At 43.1% G+C, this 18,772-nt stretch overlaps 1 protein-coding gene across 1 annotated transcript in view; it reads right to left on the bottom strand.

Annotated features, from left to right (window-relative positions):
* Positions 1-211: 211 nt before the first annotated feature.
* LOC103182883 (collagen, type VI, alpha 1) overlaps positions 212-18,772 on the bottom strand; it is a 55,120-nt gene continuing 36,559 nt past the window's right edge. Inside the window, 13 exon segments of the mRNA XM_007900054.2 lie at positions 212-2,456; positions 2,459-2,770; positions 4,931-4,960; positions 5,687-5,858; positions 7,975-8,158; positions 9,581-9,690; positions 10,190-10,323; positions 11,376-11,384; positions 12,806-12,842; positions 12,963-12,998; positions 15,167-15,232; positions 17,708-17,770; positions 18,493-18,528. Coding sequence (XP_007898245.2) covers positions 2,173-2,456; positions 2,459-2,770; positions 4,931-4,960; positions 5,687-5,858; positions 7,975-8,158; positions 9,581-9,690; positions 10,190-10,323; positions 11,376-11,384; positions 12,806-12,842; positions 12,963-12,998; positions 15,167-15,232; positions 17,708-17,770; positions 18,493-18,528 — 1,473 coding nt within the window. The 3' untranslated portion in view covers positions 212-2,172.

Genomic DNA, 18,772 nt, shown 5'->3' with positions numbered 1-18,772 from the left:
AGACCATGTAGAGGAGGAGTATTAGAGGGTACAGGGAAGAGCAGGGAATTGGGATTAGGGTAGACAGCTTCAATTGAGGAGCAAGCAGGTTATTTGGGTTGTACTAGCTACACAGTGTGAAGGGTTACACTTGTTACAAAGTGCAGAGTGTGTTTGTTCATATTTCCTAGTAGTTAAAAATGTCAGGTGGGAATGATTCAGGCGAAGGGCATTTTGTGAGTGAATGTGAAAATCTTTTAATCAATGCTGATGTTCCAATCTACAAACCGCGTAATGGAAAATGTGACCGGCCACATAAGATTAAAAAACAACTTACTTTACAGGTTCTGCAAAAATACAATAGCCGACATAATCTGAGATCAGGAGGTTTAAAATAGAGTGAGCATCATAGTTATAGTGACCATGATCTGTTTCAGCTTCTCATTCTTAATGGCATATATCAATCGATAGATCTTCAAGTATGTGCTATGTATTTTGCACATTATTTCGGTCACTTTTATAATCATAGCACCAGTAAACTTTTCTTTAAAAGGCACTTTAATTCACATTCAAAAACATTTTCCTGTTTCGTCATAAGTTTTTTTTCAAAAGGGTAATTCTGAAAGGTGTTAATACAAATAGTTAGGTCTCAATGTCAAGAAAAGCCCCTAGCACCATTTCCATGCAGTTGCCTCCGTGTAAAAATTATCCTTTTCAGGTGAGCAGATTGAGAAAAGCCATGAGTTTACCAAACACAGAGGTTAAACATTGAATAAAACTGTGTGGGTGGGGGAGGTGGGTGAAGGTCTGGAATTTTTTTTAAACTCCATTCTAATCATCTCAAGATCACAAGATAGATTTAGATAAGAAAGACAACTTCAGCTCATCTGATCTCATCCTTCTACAACACCCACCCTTATATTTCCAGCCTACCCCCACCCCCAACATTACACCTGAAAAGAGACAGAGGTAACACGGATGCTATGAGTGGTGTTGACACCCACTTTCCCTTCCTCGCGAACACCTCCCTTTCTCACAGTGACTTCAGAGGGACAAACCCGTCAATCGCCATTATTCGAAGCCTTTGATTTTAAAAAAAAGGTTAAAAAGTCGTAAGCACTGCAGTTTTCAATTGTTTTCAAACCTGTATTAAAGGCACTGCATTAAAACAAAATTCTGCTGGCATATCTGTAAGATGTTCGTTTTAACATTCTTCCTAGTCACAGACTTACAGTTCAGCGCTGCCTGATAATCCATTTCCACTAACAACAGTTGACATGAATTTTAATCCCCAACATGACAAGAATTCACTCGGCCTTTAGCAAGTGCACAAGGTCTCTCGCAGGGCTTAAGGCACACAAAAGAATTCAAGGCCTGCTTTTCCTTTTGGAGGGCTAAACCTGCACTGATGAACTCAGGGTCAGTGACCCACTCTCCAAGCTGATGACTGTGAGGAGGGAGCAAGTTGCAAATTCACATATCTTCTCTGCCAACGATAAATTCATGGGTCCAGGGCCCATTTACCAGTCATCTGAACTGACTGTGATACAAAGGAGAACATCGCCAACGCCCTTTTAAATCCCTCGCTAAAAATGGTGTTGCGTTTCAGCTGTGAATGTTTCTGGTTTGATTGTGGCTTCATATGCACACGCTGGACTCTTAGCTTTAGGGTCAGTTCTACAAGTGGTTTACCGACCTGGAATGTGTTATACCTTTGGTCTTTGGCGGTTAAAACTGGTTAGACAGAATAGGGGATGGGGGGAGTGGGAGACTATCTACTGTTGATTGGTAAAGGTAGTAAGAGTTTCCTGCAAATTTAGTAATGAGAAATGGGAAGATTCAATGAAGAAATAACCGCTTTTAACCATCAGCACAATGTGCACCTCCTACAGACAGAGAATTGTGTAGCACCAATGCTAGTAGTAGGAGGGTGGAAGATACCATCTATTCACACATCCTCTTAGCTGTAGGAGGACATATGGAGGGAGGTAGAGGTGCCCTGGAGGGGAAGAGACTGCCGATTGAATGGAGGGCAAAATCCCAATGAGCAGATTCTCTTTATAAAAATATAAATCCTAAAAAAAAGCAAATAACCCTATAACATTGCAGCTCCCAAGAGAACAGCCTCTTAGGGGAAAACGCGCACAAAAGAAGGAGCTTAGAGGATTGAAGGATTGAAGTTTCTAAGCATTATTAATCCCGTGACATATGCTTGGAAATGGTCTGGTAAAGTACACCTTTCAGCAGAGAGTCATAGTCCTTCACGCGGAAAAGATGCTTTGCGCTGTAATCCACATTAAAGACGTTCGACTTTCCAGTTACCAGGATCCGAAGATTATCCTCGTTGACGTGCTCTCCCACGGCAATGACGTACAGTTCAATGTCCTCACGTGTTGCTGCAAGCACCTGCTGTTTGATCGTGTTGACCAGCTCTCCCTGGGATCTGCCATCGGAAAACAAGAGGATCCTTTCATTCTATTAAGTGAGTTCTTGTAGATATTTATTGTGTGCTCCAATGCGCCCCCCACGTCTGTGGCGTTATTCATGAATGCCATCTTATCTATGGCCCTCGCTATGGCGTTATAGTCGCTGGAAAAATCTACTTCGATCTTTGGGCGCGTGCTATATTGAATCACTGACAGTCGCACCGCGTTAGGAGTCAGCTGTTTGGCCTTTAAAAAACGGTCTGCGAGACGCTTGACTAATGTCTTGGTAGTTTCGAAGTTCCTGCTCCCCACGCTCGTGGAGCTGTCCATCAGGAAGGTGATGTCCGCCTGGGAGTTGAATTGGACTGTGGAGAAACAATGGACCCTGTTAATTTCTAATACAAATGAATACGCCTTACCACTTTAAACATGCTTTCGATCACCTTCCCCCTCCCCAAACTCCATCCTTAGGGTCCCTAGCTTGGGTCCCTAACCAGCAGCGTAAAGCGCTTTGCGATGTCCTCCTAATGTGAAATGCACTGGATCAAACGCAAGGATTATAAGACAATACAATGTGCGATACAAAAATTGGCTTACAATCCCTGTGTTTGATACAGTGCCTACAACGTCAAAATGTCTCCAAGTGCTTCACAGGTGGTTGCGTATTTTAGGCAAATGCAGCAGCCAAACTGTGAACAGCAATGTAATATTAACAGTAATCCTTGCATTTGATATAGTGCCTTTCAGGTCAGTAGGATATCTCAAAGCTGTTCACGGGATTTAATGTAAACAACCATGAACCAATTTTATCTCAAGGATTGCTAGCAGGACACTCCCTTCCTGTTGGATTTGACAATGCATTTGAAGACAACAGAGAACATCCCAAGCTGAGGAAAAAGATCCCAATCCATTGTTTATTTAAGAAAGTTTCCTTCGACTCCAGATGTTGATTTCTCTGTTATCCGGTGTTATCAGTATTGTTTGTCCTCAAATCTATTCNTTTTCTCTACAACATTCCACAAGTGATCATTGGCAGGCGATGAGTGACTCAGTGGGTAAAGTTTACCCCGTCTGGCATGACATCAGTGTAAGACAGGAGGCAAGGAGCTCATAGGTGCAAATCTTCCTCTGTTAGCTGATCTCAGCCATGGGCATTACTGCTACTAATAATAATCTTTGCATTTGAGGTAGCACTTTATCATGTCGTCGAGACATCTCAAAGCGCTTCACAGGATATACTGTAAAGTGGATTAACTGTGTATTTTGTGGGCCAATCATGGCAGCCAGTTGCACACACCAATGTCCCACAAACAGCCAAGAATAAGTTTGGGGGATTGTTGGCCAGAAACCGAGAGCAATTCCCTTCTCTTTTCAAATGGTGCCATGGGATCTGTAACATCCACTTGAACCGGTAGAAGGACCTCAGTTTAATGTCTCATTCGACTTCCAAGATCCTCACCATTGTCTTCAAATCCCTTCACTCCTCTGTACCCGCCTACCGCTCCCACCTCCTCTCTCCTCAAAACAGTGCCGGTTGCCTTCGTTCCACCCGGAATGGCCTCCTCCTTATCCCCCGAGTCCTCCACTCCCCCCCTCGGCGGCCGTGCCTTCAGCCACTATGTCCCGAGGCTCTGGAACTCCCTTCCTCACTCCCTTCGCCTCGCCCCCTCTTCCTATTTTCAGGTCTCGGCTGAAGACCTTTCTTTTCGACCGCGCCTTTGGTCACCTTCCTCCCCCTCGCTCGGCCCCAGGATCTGTTAATGTGAAGGGCTCTGAGACGCCATCCGGCGTGGAGGGCACTGTATAAATCCAAATTGTTGTTGTTGTTGACGGAGGACAACACAGTTGGTCTTACCATCCCTGAGCTGTGGAGGGGGGGGGGGCAATATCAGAGAGGATTTCACCTCCAGTGACCATTATAATAATAATAATAATAATAATCCTTGCATTTGATATAGCGCTTTTCACGTCGGGAGGACGTCCCAAAGCGCTTCACAGAACACACTGTAAAGTGAATTGACTGTATATTTGTGGGCGAACGCGGCAGCCAATTGCGCACAGCAATGTCCCACAAACAGTTGTAGATTGAAAATGACCAATTTTTTTTTTATTATTGTTTTTGGTTTTTTTTGGAGGGATTATTATTATCTTGTTGATACTCGTCAACAAGGTGATGTCTCACCACTGTAATCATAGACATTACTGGAGAGTGCATGTGTATAGCATGCCTGGCTCTGTTGTCACCATAATCACAACTGAAGAATGGCCATGTTTTTAGGTAATGTGAGTGGGAGGGTAGAATTATTATAGTATTGTATCTCAGTCTGAGTCAGCACCTTCAGATGGGTGGGGAAGTGGGTGAGGAGGGTGAGGGAAAGAGAAGGCAAGACCCAAATATCTCTTTGCATCTAAACAAAATGGGAAATTCCAACTCCATTGATGGTGACTGCTGACTTTTTCTTTTCTTTCAAAGACTCTGCGTTTGGTTTCCGATAAAGAATGACAGGAGAAAGAATGTTACTTACTGGGGCACGAGTAATCTGGGCATTTCTTTTCTGTAAAAGAGAAAGATGTACATATTAAAAATGCCTAACAGGATTGGTTTAAACTAATTAATACATCCATGAGAACAGTTTAACACTTTATCACAAGATTGACAACATTTCTTCTATATATTAATAATAATCCTTGGATTTGGTATAGAGTCCTTCACATTGGGAGGACATCTCAGAATGTTTCACAGGATATACTGTAAAGTGTTTATTTTGCAAGCTAATGAGGCAGCCAATTTGCACCGAAGCAGTGTCCAAGGAACAGCCATGATGTCAGTTACCAGTTTTATCTGAGGTGACTGTTGGCCTGAACACTGGAAGAAACTTTTTCACCATTTCCAAATAGTGCCATGGCATCTTGAACAGGTGGAAGAGACCTTGGTTTAAAGTCTCATCCAAAGGACGGCACTTTCAACAATGCAGACCACCCCTCGCCCCTCCCCCCCCACCTCACCGCCAGCACTGCTTTGGAACATCAGCCTAGATTATGATGTTGGACGTGAACTCACATACTTCTGATTCAGTGGCAAAAGTGCTATCAACTGAACCAGGCTGACACATATAAAAACATTTCAGCACAGGGAGAGGCCTGTGCATTGTGTATATGGCACTGCTATCTGTTATCACCATTTTCAGACCCAGGACCCTGCAGTGTGACAGCCTTTATTTACATGAAGCAATGGGCTCTCAGCTCCTAAGCGGACTATTACTCCACTTCTCCCCAAGTACCTTTGCAGATGAATGAAGTCACAGTTTCGAGGAAAGAATCCTCTAGAAGTTCCAGGAAGTTAGTTCGCTTCAAGTTGAGCCCAGGGGATGGTCCACTGGAGCAAGCGATTTGCCCCAAGTTTTCAGAGGCTGCTTCAGTCTTGAAAATATCATCCACACCAATTGCGACCACCTGTTAGAGGAGACGAGATCCATTGGGTGCTCGGTGTAAGATTGAACTAATAGGTCAGCTCATGGCTCAAATGAAAAGTCAGTTGTATAAAGGGTACAGACAGGTAGACTGTGTAGCACAAGGCCATTTTGGTCAGAAGATCACCGGTTAAATTACAACTCTGTATGAAGTTAGCTGATCTCAGACACGGCAGCAGATAGAACCATAGGAAAGGAGAGAAGTGGGCCATTGAGCGAGCCTGCTCTGCCATGATATTAAATCTGTAATAATAATCCTTGCATTTGATATAGCGCTTTTTTCACGTTTTCTAGACGTCTCAAAGCACTTCACAGAGTATACTGTAAAGTGAATTGACTGTATACTTGTGGGTGAAAAGCAGCAGCCCATTGCGCACAGCAGTGTCCTACAAACAGTCGTGGATTGAGTGACCAAATTATTATTTTGTTTTGAAGGATTGTGATCCCCGGAAAAGCGATCCGACAATTGACTAATTGGGTTTCTACTTAGTGTTAGGTAAACAAAGGCGTGTGGAGTAAGGAAACTTGCTCAACATTTCGCCCTGCCGAGAATCGAACCCAGGTCTCTTGCTTGCGAGGCAAGTGCTCTAACCACTGAGCTACAGGACTCCACACGAATATGTAATCCCCATTTCTCTTCTACAATTGGTCTTAGGAGGCCTGAGTGAGGGAGCAGGCATTTCTCTGTTCCGATGCTGCACCTGATTTGAAGACATCTGTGTTCAAGTGGAGCTCAAATTTTCCAAATCCAGAATCAAAACCATCTCTAAAACCACATCCAAATGTGAAGTGAAAGTAATATGACTACAAGAACATCAAATTGCATTTACTTGGAACCTTTCATATTGGGAAGACTTCCCCAAGGTGCTGGGCAGTCAAGGGTTTGCGTTCAAGCTGAGGACTGGATTTTGGAGGGTGGGAGGGTGAGGGCCAAGAGTGACTGAGGGCCAAGGAAGATGACTGAAAGCACAGTCAAAGAGGACGGTCTTGAGATGGATATTCAAGAAGGCAAGGGAAGGGGCGAGGTGAAGGGACAGAAAGGCTGAAAGCCCAACTGGCGATGGTGGGAAGGCAGGCGGGGGTCATGAAGTAGGTCAGTGCCTGCTGAGCAGAGAGAGTGGGTAGGTTTGTAGAGGTTTAGAGGGTCACGGAGGTAGGTTGGGGCAAGACTGTGGAGGGATTTAAAAGTGAGGATGAGGATCTTGAACTTGATTCTCTGGGGGTTGGGGAGCCAGTGGAGCCGATCAAAGATAGGAGACATAAGCTCGCGGAGAAACAAGATACTGGGAAGACAATGGTGATTTTAAAAAAAAAAAAAAAAGTTGTGAGTAGGACTTGGGAGGGCGGGATGTCTGCTCCAAAGATAATCTAGAAATCTTTAGTATAAACAAAACGCAAAATACTGCAGATAATAATAATAATCCTTGCATTTGATATAGAGCTTTTCACGTCGGGAGGACGTCCCAAAGCGCTTCACAGAACACACTGTAAAGTTAATTGACTGTATATTTGTGGGCGAACGCGGCAGCCAATTGCGCACAGCAATGTGCCACAAACAATCGTAGATTGAAAATGACCAATTTTTATTATTGTTTTTGGAGGATTATTAGGCGTGTGGAGTAAGAAACTTGCCCAAGGTTTCGCCCTGCCTGGAATTGAACTCAGGTCTCTCTCTTGCAAAGCGAGTGCTCTAACCACTGAGCTACAGGACTCCAGATGTTGGAAATCTGAAACAAAAACAGAAGTCACTGGGAACATTCAGCAGGTCAGGCAGCATCTATGGAGAAAGAAAAGTGAGTCAACATTTCGGATCAACGACCCTTCGTCAGAACTGTCAAAGGGTCGTGGACCTGAAATGTTGACTCATTTTTCTTTCGCCATAGATGCTGAGGGTTCCCAGCAACTTCTGTTTTTGTTAGGAATCTTCAGGAATGGATTGAAATAAGTCACATTTCCCCACTCATTTGAGGTGAGAATTGTCACAGTAAAATCTATTAGAAATATTGCAAATCTCGCCCAGTGGGACTCTTCCCTTTAAAACAAATTGAAACTGAAGCTGATCATGTACATCACAATCAAGAACTGTAAAGGACTCGTACGTTGGTGTTTGAACCACAGAGGGCTGATAGTGGTATGGGATCTCGGTAGATTTCTGACCGTCCATCTGTCAACACCAGAACAACCTTTACTTTATCAAGGCCACCCCCGAATGCTGTCTTTGACCAGTCTAATGCTGTTCCTGTGTAAGTTCCGCCAGCAATCCACCTCAGGTTCTTGATGGCACTGAAAAAAAAGTGTTATTGTTACTGTCATTTTTAAAGGTCCTTATTCATTTCGTTGTGCTCAGTCTAAATATTCTCACAGCTGCATGTGCCTCTCCCAGCCATTACAAGGGTTAAGATTTCTCAGTCTCTGTCTTACGACTGTTGTCTTAAAAAAACTGCGTTTGTTATAGTTTCATGTCACGATGTTTCAAAGTGCTTCACAGGATTTAAGGATTTATTGTAAAGCACAATATATAGTTAGATTGTGCCTTTCATGATGGAAGTACATCTCAAAGTGTTTCACACACGTGGCTGAACACCTGAGCCGAGAGGAGGCAGCTAAAGAGAGTGGGGGGAGGAGATGACTCAAAGCGTATTCAAATAAGTAAGTTTTAAGATGGGCTAACATTTAGTCCTCCTGAAGTGAAAGGCATTATACAAATGTAATTTTTTTTGTTTTAGTGACTTTGTGCATTTTGTAGCCATATGTGGCAGCCAATTGGGGCACAGTGATGGCCTACAAGCAGCGTTAAAGTGACTGACCGATTTTATTGAGGTTAGTTGTTGGTCAGGACACCTGGAAAAACTCCCTTCCCCAACTACTTGAACAGGCACAAGGGACCTCAGTTTAATGCCTTATCTGAAGGACGGTACCCCTGATAATACAGCGCACCCCCCAGGACTGCATTGAAATGTCAGCGTAGACGATTAGCTGGAAGTCCCAATGTGGGGTTTGAACCCATAATCTCCTGTCTCAGGGGCAAGAGTGCTACTAACTGAGCAACTCTCAAATTTGGAAAATTCTCAAATTTAGTCTTAATATGAAAAGTTGTTTTCCCCTCATTCTGTTCTAAGACCTGCGGAAAATGTGGCTTTCCAATCAATATGGATTGTTTTAGAGTTTTCCAAAATTGTGAAGGGTCTTACCGCTAAGACCATGAAAAACTCTAGCCCTCTGGATCCTATTCCCAATGAGAATAAGCAGTTCTACGAACCTCCTCCTCGTAATTTTGAGCTCCAAGTCCTTGCCTCTCACAAAACATCACAAGATTGGTTAAAGAAGGCCCTTCGACCCATCTGATCTCATCCTTCAAGAATACAATCCTCCCATCATAGCATTAAGCTGTTCTTTAAATGAGNTTTTTTTCAGTCTTGGACCTTAGCCACTCTTCCTACCAACCTGCTCTAGTTATTCATTACCCTTTGGTTAAAGGAAACTTCCTGGTAGCTGTCCTGAAATTACCTTTTGAAACTATAAACCTATGTCCTCTTTTTCTACTGTTTAGTGCATCCTAAAGTATTGATCTGAAATGTTCTGAACTCTTTCCCAACACATCAATATCATTTTGAAGGTAGGGAGAGAGAGGGAGAGGAGGGAGAAAACATAACATATTTGCACTATGGCATTACAAATAAAGAAATATAACCAGTCATGGTGGACCTTTTCAGTTCTGTTAATGAATTAATGTTTTGACTTTTCATAGAAACCAGCTCTTCAGTTCCTTGATGACTGTACTGGACAACTCCAACATTGGACTCCTTGCCATCAAACTACAAAGACAAAGAAGGAAAGTAGTCAACACCTTCCACAATACTGTAGGTCTTGAAAGAATGCCAGAAAAACTGCTACAAGTATAAGATTGAATTCAACAATTTGTCAGCTTCTGGATGGTCTGGAATTATACATAAATAGTGGAAATCTGGATTGGGTGGAATTTCTCCATTAATTAAAGACAGGGTTTGACCCCAAGCGAGGGAGATGGGGGAGAGGGAAAAGTGGGAGGTCACTGTAAGCATGTTGAAAGATAGTTTTTTAGGCAGGTTTAAAGACAGGTAAAGAAGAGAGAGATGAAGAGGTAGAGAGTCCAGAGGTTAGGGGTGTAGTAGGCTTTGTCACCTATAGTGGTGAGGAGGGAGCGGTGGATGTGGGGAAGTCTCAGTGACTAATAGTCCAATAGTTATTGCATTTTTACTGAGTGAAGTCTAATAGTGAGTCAATGAGCCTTCCCTTTGGTACATCAGTTCCAGATGACTGACTGCTCAGTCTCACCTTGAGCTTTTCATCCTTGCTCAGCCTTTCAATCACTGTGATTATAAACTGCTTGGCCAAGCGGAAGTTGGCTGCACCAATACTCTCCGAGCTGTCCACTATAAACAGGAGGTCAATGGGTCCGCACTTGCACTCTGAAAATAAGAACAGTTCTCAATAATCCTACACAGGATACTGTCTGCTCTTATTTTTGTTATTGACTGCAAAGTTAAGCTGGAGCTTTAGACTAACCAAGTCAAAGCCAGTCAATGGGTTCTGTGAGAGTCCTTGTGTTCAGAGATGCTACCCATTGAGTGGTACAACACAAGGCTAAAGACTCCCAATATTCTATCTGGAAATACATTCAAACTTCATTAAACCATACAAGTTGTGCTGGTCTACATGGCTTCTTTAATCATTGCATTGTAGAGCTAGCTACTATTATTCCCCAATTTGCAGGAGTCAGACTATGGAGCCCAGTGGAACCTCAGGTTCAGATGGTGCATTGTAGTGCCTCTGCATTGCTCAGAATGGTGAGGACACATGGTAAGGCAGCCATGATTGTAGTCCCACTTTCTGAATTCTCTCACATTGTGGCAACAGTTCCGTCCACTTTGAAAGCAAGCAAGGACTGCTCACTGGCTAGCAAAATGTCAGCTTCAGCATGAAGAACAACAACTTGGATTTATATAGCGCCCTCCACGCCGGACGGCGTCTCAGAGCGCTTTACAGTAACGGATCCCGGGACTGAGCCAGGGGGAGGGAGGTGACCAAAGGCGCGGTCGAAAAGAAAGGTTAATAGACAATGCAGCAGGAGCACAGTTTCAATGAACTGTTCCAGGCATTTATTTTTGGACAGGGGAAAATAAACCAGATTTGTTCATGCAGCAACATTCATGATAATCACTGCAAATTACAGGATTTAAGGGAATATGGGTTCAATTGTGTCATTTATATCGTTCTGCTGTTTGCCTGGGAGATTTGGGCTAGAAAGTGTTAAAGTCGGTTCTATCAAGTTAATGGGATCCTTCCTTGAATCTGTGAATCTACAGTATAATATACTGAAAAATGGGCAACTATCCTTTGGGTCAACAATCTTTACATATTAAAGTAAACATGTTAAAGATGGAGATTGATACCAACAGAGAGAACCATACAACAGCCAATAGTAACCCAGCTTTAGCAAATAAATATTGGCTCTACTCACCACAGCACGCTATTTAACGAAGGAAAGAAAGTAAAAACACAATTAGCACAATATTTCCTTCTGTTTTGTTTCATTTTTTAATTTTCTTATTAAAACAAATCAGCAGAAATATGTATACACGAAAAAGGGAATAGTTAGATCTAATTAGGTCAGTTTGAGTGTTGCAGATTCTATGCAATTCTCAGTGAAAGCAGAGCATGAAATTGCATTGTATCAGAAGAGAGGCATAGAGTACTGAGGTCAAAGACTTTGACAATGTTTGGGATTTTCAATCACAAACGCACAAGTCAGAGTCACTTCCTTTAGCAGCAAAAAAAAGAAATGTAGTCCTCAAAATGCCAGAAAACAGCTTTCTGCTCCAACGAGGATCAACTTTTTTTGTTTTTTTGGTCGCGAACCAATTTGCTGCACTCTGAATATTTTTTGTTACGATTGGCATAGCAAAGCTTTGAATATACAAAGGTGAAAGATTTCAAAGATTCAAAAGATATTCCTGGGCCAATAACATAACAGTGATAACACAGGAGGGGGGAGCGGGGACACTACAGAAATCCAGGGACTGTGAGGAGAATCTCACAGCTACCAATGGTCTTGGTATAAGGAATGTAAATCTGAGCTTCTCATTATCAAGACCTCTTCATGTGACCTTGGTTCATGGATCTTGTTAGAACACTGCAATCACTTTCCATTTTGTCTGGCAAACTGGTTGAACAGGGCAAGTGAACATGGGAAGAGTGGGAGTGCAACCCTGTTCCTCTGCTCGCCCCCTCCCCCTAACTCGGGCTCTCTGCTATCTATCACCGGTGGTTGAGCTTTCCGATTCCACCCTTTCCCCCATCCCCCCCCCCCACCCCCCCAACTTCTGGAACTCTCTCCCTCGGCCCCTCTGTCTCACCGCCATCTCAATCCGTCTTCAAGCCCCGATTTAAAATCTTCCTCTTCGACCACACCTGTGGTGACCTCACCTTCCACTCTTCTTCCTCTCCCCTCTCACTTTACTCAGTGTCCAGCCGCGCCTTTGCAAAGCGCCCTGAGATTTTATTCTACGTGATTCTATACAAACACGAGCTGTTGTTTTGTAATATTTGAGGAATCTGCTTATTGTGCTGACAAGCTGCGGGGGACATTACAAGAACATAAATGGTAAAGTGATATTAAAAACATTAAAAAAAATCAGTCAAGTGTTTGAATACATTAGCATTTTCTAACTGCACTTTTGTCCACTAGGCCATCCCTCCCAACCCCTACCTACCTACCTTCGGAGACTGGGCTTCTGCAAAGCACTTGACAAAGTTCTCCAAATGTGAAAGGTGCAATACAAGTGCAATTTGTAGTTCTGTTTGATTCCTTCAACAACACTGGAGTTAAACTAATAACACTGAACTGACTTAAAACATTTCTTGGTTTCAAAAGAAAAGCTGAATACTTACAGCACATCCGCATGATAATATCCAATATTTCACATTCCTATAAAAGATTTCAGAGAATTATCTTACACCTTGAACTTTCTGTTTCGGGCAAATAGTTACAAGATTTCCTCGATCGGGTGAGTATATTTGATGCTGTAAACATTCACGGTGTACTTACACTGGGTCCTGGTATCCCAATAGATCCCGGAGGTCCCTGGAAATGCATTATAGCCAATGAGAATCAGCTCATTCACAAAAGTGTTAAACCACAAAGCCCATGTCATCTACTGGAACATTTACAATATTGTAACATGGTGTAAACTGGAGAATGGGACCCTCTGCTTGCCCCCTCCCCTCCGACTAACTTCACCGATGGCCAAGCTTTCTGATTTGATTTATAATAAATGTAATAATCTTTGCCTTCACACTACGTCGAAACGACTCCAAGCACTTCACAGGATTTTTTACTGCAAAGTGTAGCGACTGTGAATTTGTAGCAATGTCCCACAAGCAGTCGTGAAGTGAAAGTTCAATGTTATCTGGGGGGGTTGTAGGAAAAAACCCTTTCTCATTTTGAATAGAGCCATGGGATCTTTAACTTCTGCCTGAACAGACAGACAGGTCCTCAGTTTAACTTCTGATCCGAAGGACGGTACATCTGACAATTCCGTACACCATGTCACAAGACTGATTTTTTCATCTGATCACATTCTCCCAGAATATCCACCCTTCCATCATCCCATCATAGTTTCTAACACCTGGTAGCCTGTTCCAGTTGTTTAATCTATTGTGAAATTGCCCTTTCTAACTATATCCCTGTGTCCTCTTGTTCTATGTCTTGGTGCATCCTAATCTAACTGAAATGAGTCTGCTGGCAATGCTTAGACACATGGATACCACTTGTACCATGTTCAGACTAAATTATTTGGGAGAGGTTTGAAGTGGTCTCAGCCCAATTGCTTCCCTGTACAGTCATACTTTGTGGAATGACTCACATGGCTGTGGTCCTGCAGATGTTAACTGTGGGGGAGAGATAGGGAAACAGCCTAATATGTCAGGGAGATCTTGCAGTTTTTTCATATAAAACAAGCTTGAAAGGTATGTAAATAATGTGAATACAGCTGAGGTTTAAGAACATGTCTGGAAGCGGAGTCATCCAAAGAAAATGTTTCCACCTCAGTCTTGTTACTTATCTAACTGCTAGTCAGCCTTGAAGGAAAACATAACATCTTAGGGATTTTTTTCCTTCTCTATCCTATCATTTTATAAATCTTTCTGAACAGCTTAACAGAAAAACGGTGGGAGTAAACTTCTGTAAAATGTGGCTGAGAAGTCCTTTTTTTCTGCTCTCTACCTTTTATATTAGGTAATGAGTGTGAGTTTCATGAACCATCTTAAACAGCAATCGCAGCACATTGTGCTTGTACTCCTGACCCCGCAGGCTTAAACAGTCTATAAAATTTACTGGAACACAGCAATAATGTAAACTAAATAACAAGCAAACCCGACGAGACGAATTGCACAGTCACAATGGGGGAAAGAACTTAAAGAGATGCAGTGGGGGATCAAGCACCAGCGTAAACAGAATGGGGGAAAAAGCAGGGCAATGGGATTAGAGTGGAGAGCTCAAATGGGGCACAGGGCAATAGCACAGACACAATGGGTCAACTGCCACCTCTATCCCCCACCCCACACTGTAAAGCTGGTGCTGTGCGAGTCTGAAATCTGACATGGAAAACTGCTGTGATCAGCCGCTCACTGATCCTCACCCTGCAGGATATTGTACTTTGCATCTTCCATGCCAGTCCCAACGTTGAACTGCTAAACAACATTGCTCAACGTAATGCCTTTGTTCCTCCGGGTCTGGCCTCCTCTTCGTCCCCCGAGTCCTCCACTCCACCCTCGGCAGCCTTCAGGCACTATGCCCCGAGGCTTTGGAACTGCCTTCCTCACTCACTCCCTTCCTTCCCATTTTCAGGTCTCTGCTGAAGACCTTTCTTTTCGACCACGCCTTTGATCACCTTCCTCCCCTTCCCCCTGGCTCGGTCCCGGGATCCGTTACTGTAAAGTGCTCTGAGACGCTACCTGGCGTGGAGGGCGCTGTATAAATCCAAGTTGTTGTTGTAATGCCAGTGAGGGAGCCTCGGGCAACAATATATTTGGTAATTGTTTAGCCTCATCACCCAGGGCTCTCTGGTGCCACTCCCTATTTTACCATATGTAAAATAGTAAGACTTCTAAGCAAATGGGACCAGAAAAGCCCATTGATACAAACAGAATCTCATGCTTGATAGGGAAAGTGTTCAACCCACTTGTGCAACTTGTGTCTGGGTACATCTAAACACAGATCCATTTTACTGGACTCCACGTATAGATACTTACCGGCAAGCCCTCGCCGCCTCGGTAACCCTTGGCTCCTTTACGACCTATTTCACCAGGGACGTCATTCTGAAAGAGAAACAAGAGACCAGGAGTCACTCTCTCTGCACCACGGCGTTTGAACGGGCAAACACTGCTACACAGAGCTTCACACTCCCCAACCCTTTCAGGGCGCCCTGTTCCCCAGATATTCTGTGGCATTTCACTTTGATATGAATCTGGACAAGCAGTACTAGGATCAGCTGCATGGGATCAGAAGCTGGGAGCAATGCTCTGACCTCAGTGATAATAATAATAATAATAATAATAATAAACCTTGCATTTGATATAGCGCTTTTCACGTCGGGAGGACGTCCCAAAGCGCTTCACAGAACACACTGTAAAGTGAATTGACTGTATATTTGTGGGCGAACGCGGCAGCCAATTGCGCACAGCAATGTCCCACAAACAGCCGTAGATTGAAAATGACCAATTTATTATTGTTTTGGGTTTTGGAGGGATTATTATTAGGCGTGTGGAGTAAGGAAACTTGCCCAAGGTTTCGCCCTGCCTGGAATTGAACTCAGGTCTCTCACTTCTCTGATAAGATCACTGATCACTGATAAGATCAGTCCACATATTTTCTCTCCTTATAATAATTGCTGGAATGAAATGCTCCTAACTTTTCTGTCCAGTAACATGGAACTGAACTCTTCACCCCAGTGTCCAGTGTTGTGAGGCTGCAGTGCAGCACACCCAAACATTCATTGCAACGCATCCCTATCTCCCATACACAGAGAAAAGTTTATAGTGCACCCTTTCATGATTTATTTTCTTGTCATCTGCTGTGTACAATAATTTTTATATAACGTACACTGCACTTGGACACTGTTTACATTTGTCTGACTGTTAGTTATCTGTGCAGCTGTAGGTTTTCTGGCAACTTTGCTGTCCTTGAGCCTCCTCTCACTCCAGGTTTAAACACCCACTTAGACTTTGCCTGTGAGATGTACTTATAGAATTTACAAAACATATGATATGCAGAATTGTGAGAAATTTTTCAATTTGATTTGGAAGCAGCTTCCTTTTTGAGAACTGCCAGAAGCCATCTCCCAATACCAAAGCTGAAATGAAAACTTTTCCACAATTGTGCGTTTATTTTAGGACAAAAGTGTCTCACAAGCTAGGACCAGGTGGAATTTTGAAGGATCAAGGAAGATCAACATTCCTAAGACGAGGTGTGTAATGAACAACAGGATGAGGACGAGAGTGATTGAGAACAAGGGAAGAGATTGATAATAATAATACTTGCAATTTGTATAGGTCCTCATCTAACCCTCTCAAAGTACTTCACAAGATTTTACTGTGCAGTGTAGTGATTGTGTATAGCCAATTTGCACACAGCAATGTCCCACATACAGCCAAGAAGTCAACGATCAATTTTATCCAGGGATTTGTTGACCAGGAGAAACTCCCTTCTCTTTTTGAATAGTGTCATGGGATCTTTAACATTCTCCTGAAACAGGCAGGACCTCGATTTAACATCTCATCTGAAGGGCAGATACTGTGCATTACAATCAGAGGAAAAGTGAGATTTGGATCCCGTTGAATATTTAGATGTTTGTTTAGTTAGCCTTTTTTTGTCCTGGGACAAGTAGCTGCAAGTTTTATAGGTGACATTTGCCAAAGAAAGTAATGAGTAGTTTAAATATACCCGTTGCTCAGCGAGTCTGGCCGAAGCAGCTGGTTGTGTTTGTTTAGACAGCCGTAGCATTGCAGAGCTCACATGTGGATATACTCTACACAGTGTACCAACACCCAACATCTGGCCCAGACGGCTTCCATGTGGAGAAGCGAAGGTCCACTGTGGGGGCTGGCAAGAGCAATGAGAAGTCTTCCAACCGCATCCTGGATTATCTCCCGGTTCAGGGAAGCGCCACTGATGGGAGCTTTGAGCTATTATTTTATCTGTGCATCTTAGGGTTTCTGGGCTTCCAGTCACCAGGCTAGTGAGTTTGTAAATTGCACTCAAGATTTGTGAGAGAGAGACATCATGTCTGATGTTGTCCAATCCTAGAAGATTTAACTCTCTGGATACTGAGCTTCTATGCTCATTCATTCCCTGCTGCCCAAGGAACAGTGAATAAGGCTAATGTAGGGTGGTCATATGTCTTTCAATTTCCAGATGGGGTATTGTGTTCCTGGGGTCAAGTTTGTCCTGTTTTGAGTCCAGCAATAAACTGAGCAAGAACAATAAAAATCTATAAAAGATACACTTATCAGAGAAACACAGTCATTACTCTAACAAACTTCTCCAGTACTGCCAGCATTAGGAACTGTGACGAGTGTTTTTCTTTAGTGAGTGTCCCTGGATTTGGTTTACAAAGTATGTCCACACTATGATAGAGATGATAACAATCAGAATCCACACTGATCTCCTGCCCAAGACTAAGTCACTTAGTCAACTTCATCTACACACATTCAATGCAAGCCCCCACCCCCCCCCACCACCCAGAGGCCACAGAAAGGAATCTCCAACATCTCCTTTAATAAGCTGTCACTTACATCTTCACCGGGGTCACCAGGTTCACCATCGTCACCTTTGGGCCCAGGTAAACCTTCCGTCCCCTAAAAGAGAGAAAGATGGAGAACAGTAAGAAGTATTAAAGCGCTTCCATCTTGTCTTCAACACACAGAGAAGAGGCTCTGCAATCCATCTACTGCCTGGAGGAATCTTCAACTCTCAATCTGCAACTAAGTGCAGTACACTTAGATATTTTTCCACGTGCAATCAGTTTGTGCACAGCAATGTCCCATCATGAGATGAATGTCAAATTTAGCTGGAGGGCTGGCCAGGACACCAGGAGAAACGCTCTTCTCTTTTCAAATAGCTCCATGGGATCTTTAAGGTCCACCTCAGAAATCATAGATAGGACCTCAGATAAACATGTCATCTAAAGGATGGTCCGCTCTTAATACCCCGCTTCCCCAAGGTAGGACTGGAATATTTGCCTAGCTAGGAGCTCAAGTCCTGACATGGAGCTCGAACCTGCAATCTTCTAACCCAGAGGCAAAGTGCTAGCAACTGAGCTAAGCTGACTGATGCCTACGTGATCTTATGAGTACCAGGAGCCAGATAAGATCCATAGATAAGAGCCAGAGCCTAGAGGCAGTAATGTTTTTTTCCCCCCAAAGGCAAGAGTCATTTTTTTCAGTATTATTATAAAGTATTTGGGATACTTGATATGTAGAGACGAGTTTTGGTATGAGTAATAAATCTGTATTCCTCACATTAAAGCTACTAAAATGCAGCCGAGCCAAAGAGTGGCTCAGATGAGAAAGTAACTTACATTCAGTCCTGGACCCCCTTGATTACCTGGAATACCCTGTGGAAGAATAAAAGATTTTCTTACTTTATATTACAACATGGTAGCACAGTCTGTACAATGTGATCTACTGAGCAATAGTGAGGCCCTTCACCTGATGCACTGACATGTTAAATTCATTTGAAACTTTTCACTATATTTTAATATCTTTAACCGATAGAGGAAAATGCATCCAGGCAATTTACAGTCACTCAATTACTCTGCATCATGTAACTGTTGGCTGTTTTATTTAGACCTCTGTGTA

The sequence above is a fragment of the Callorhinchus milii genome, unplaced genomic scaffold (genome assembly GCF_018977255.1).
Source record: "Callorhinchus milii isolate IMCB2004 unplaced genomic scaffold, IMCB_Cmil_1.0 Scaffold6, whole genome shotgun sequence".
Taxonomy (NCBI): domain Eukaryota; kingdom Metazoa; phylum Chordata; class Chondrichthyes; order Chimaeriformes; family Callorhinchidae; genus Callorhinchus; species Callorhinchus milii.
Note: the sequence above shows the minus strand (reverse complement) of the source record. Positions and strands in the feature narration are given on the sequence as shown.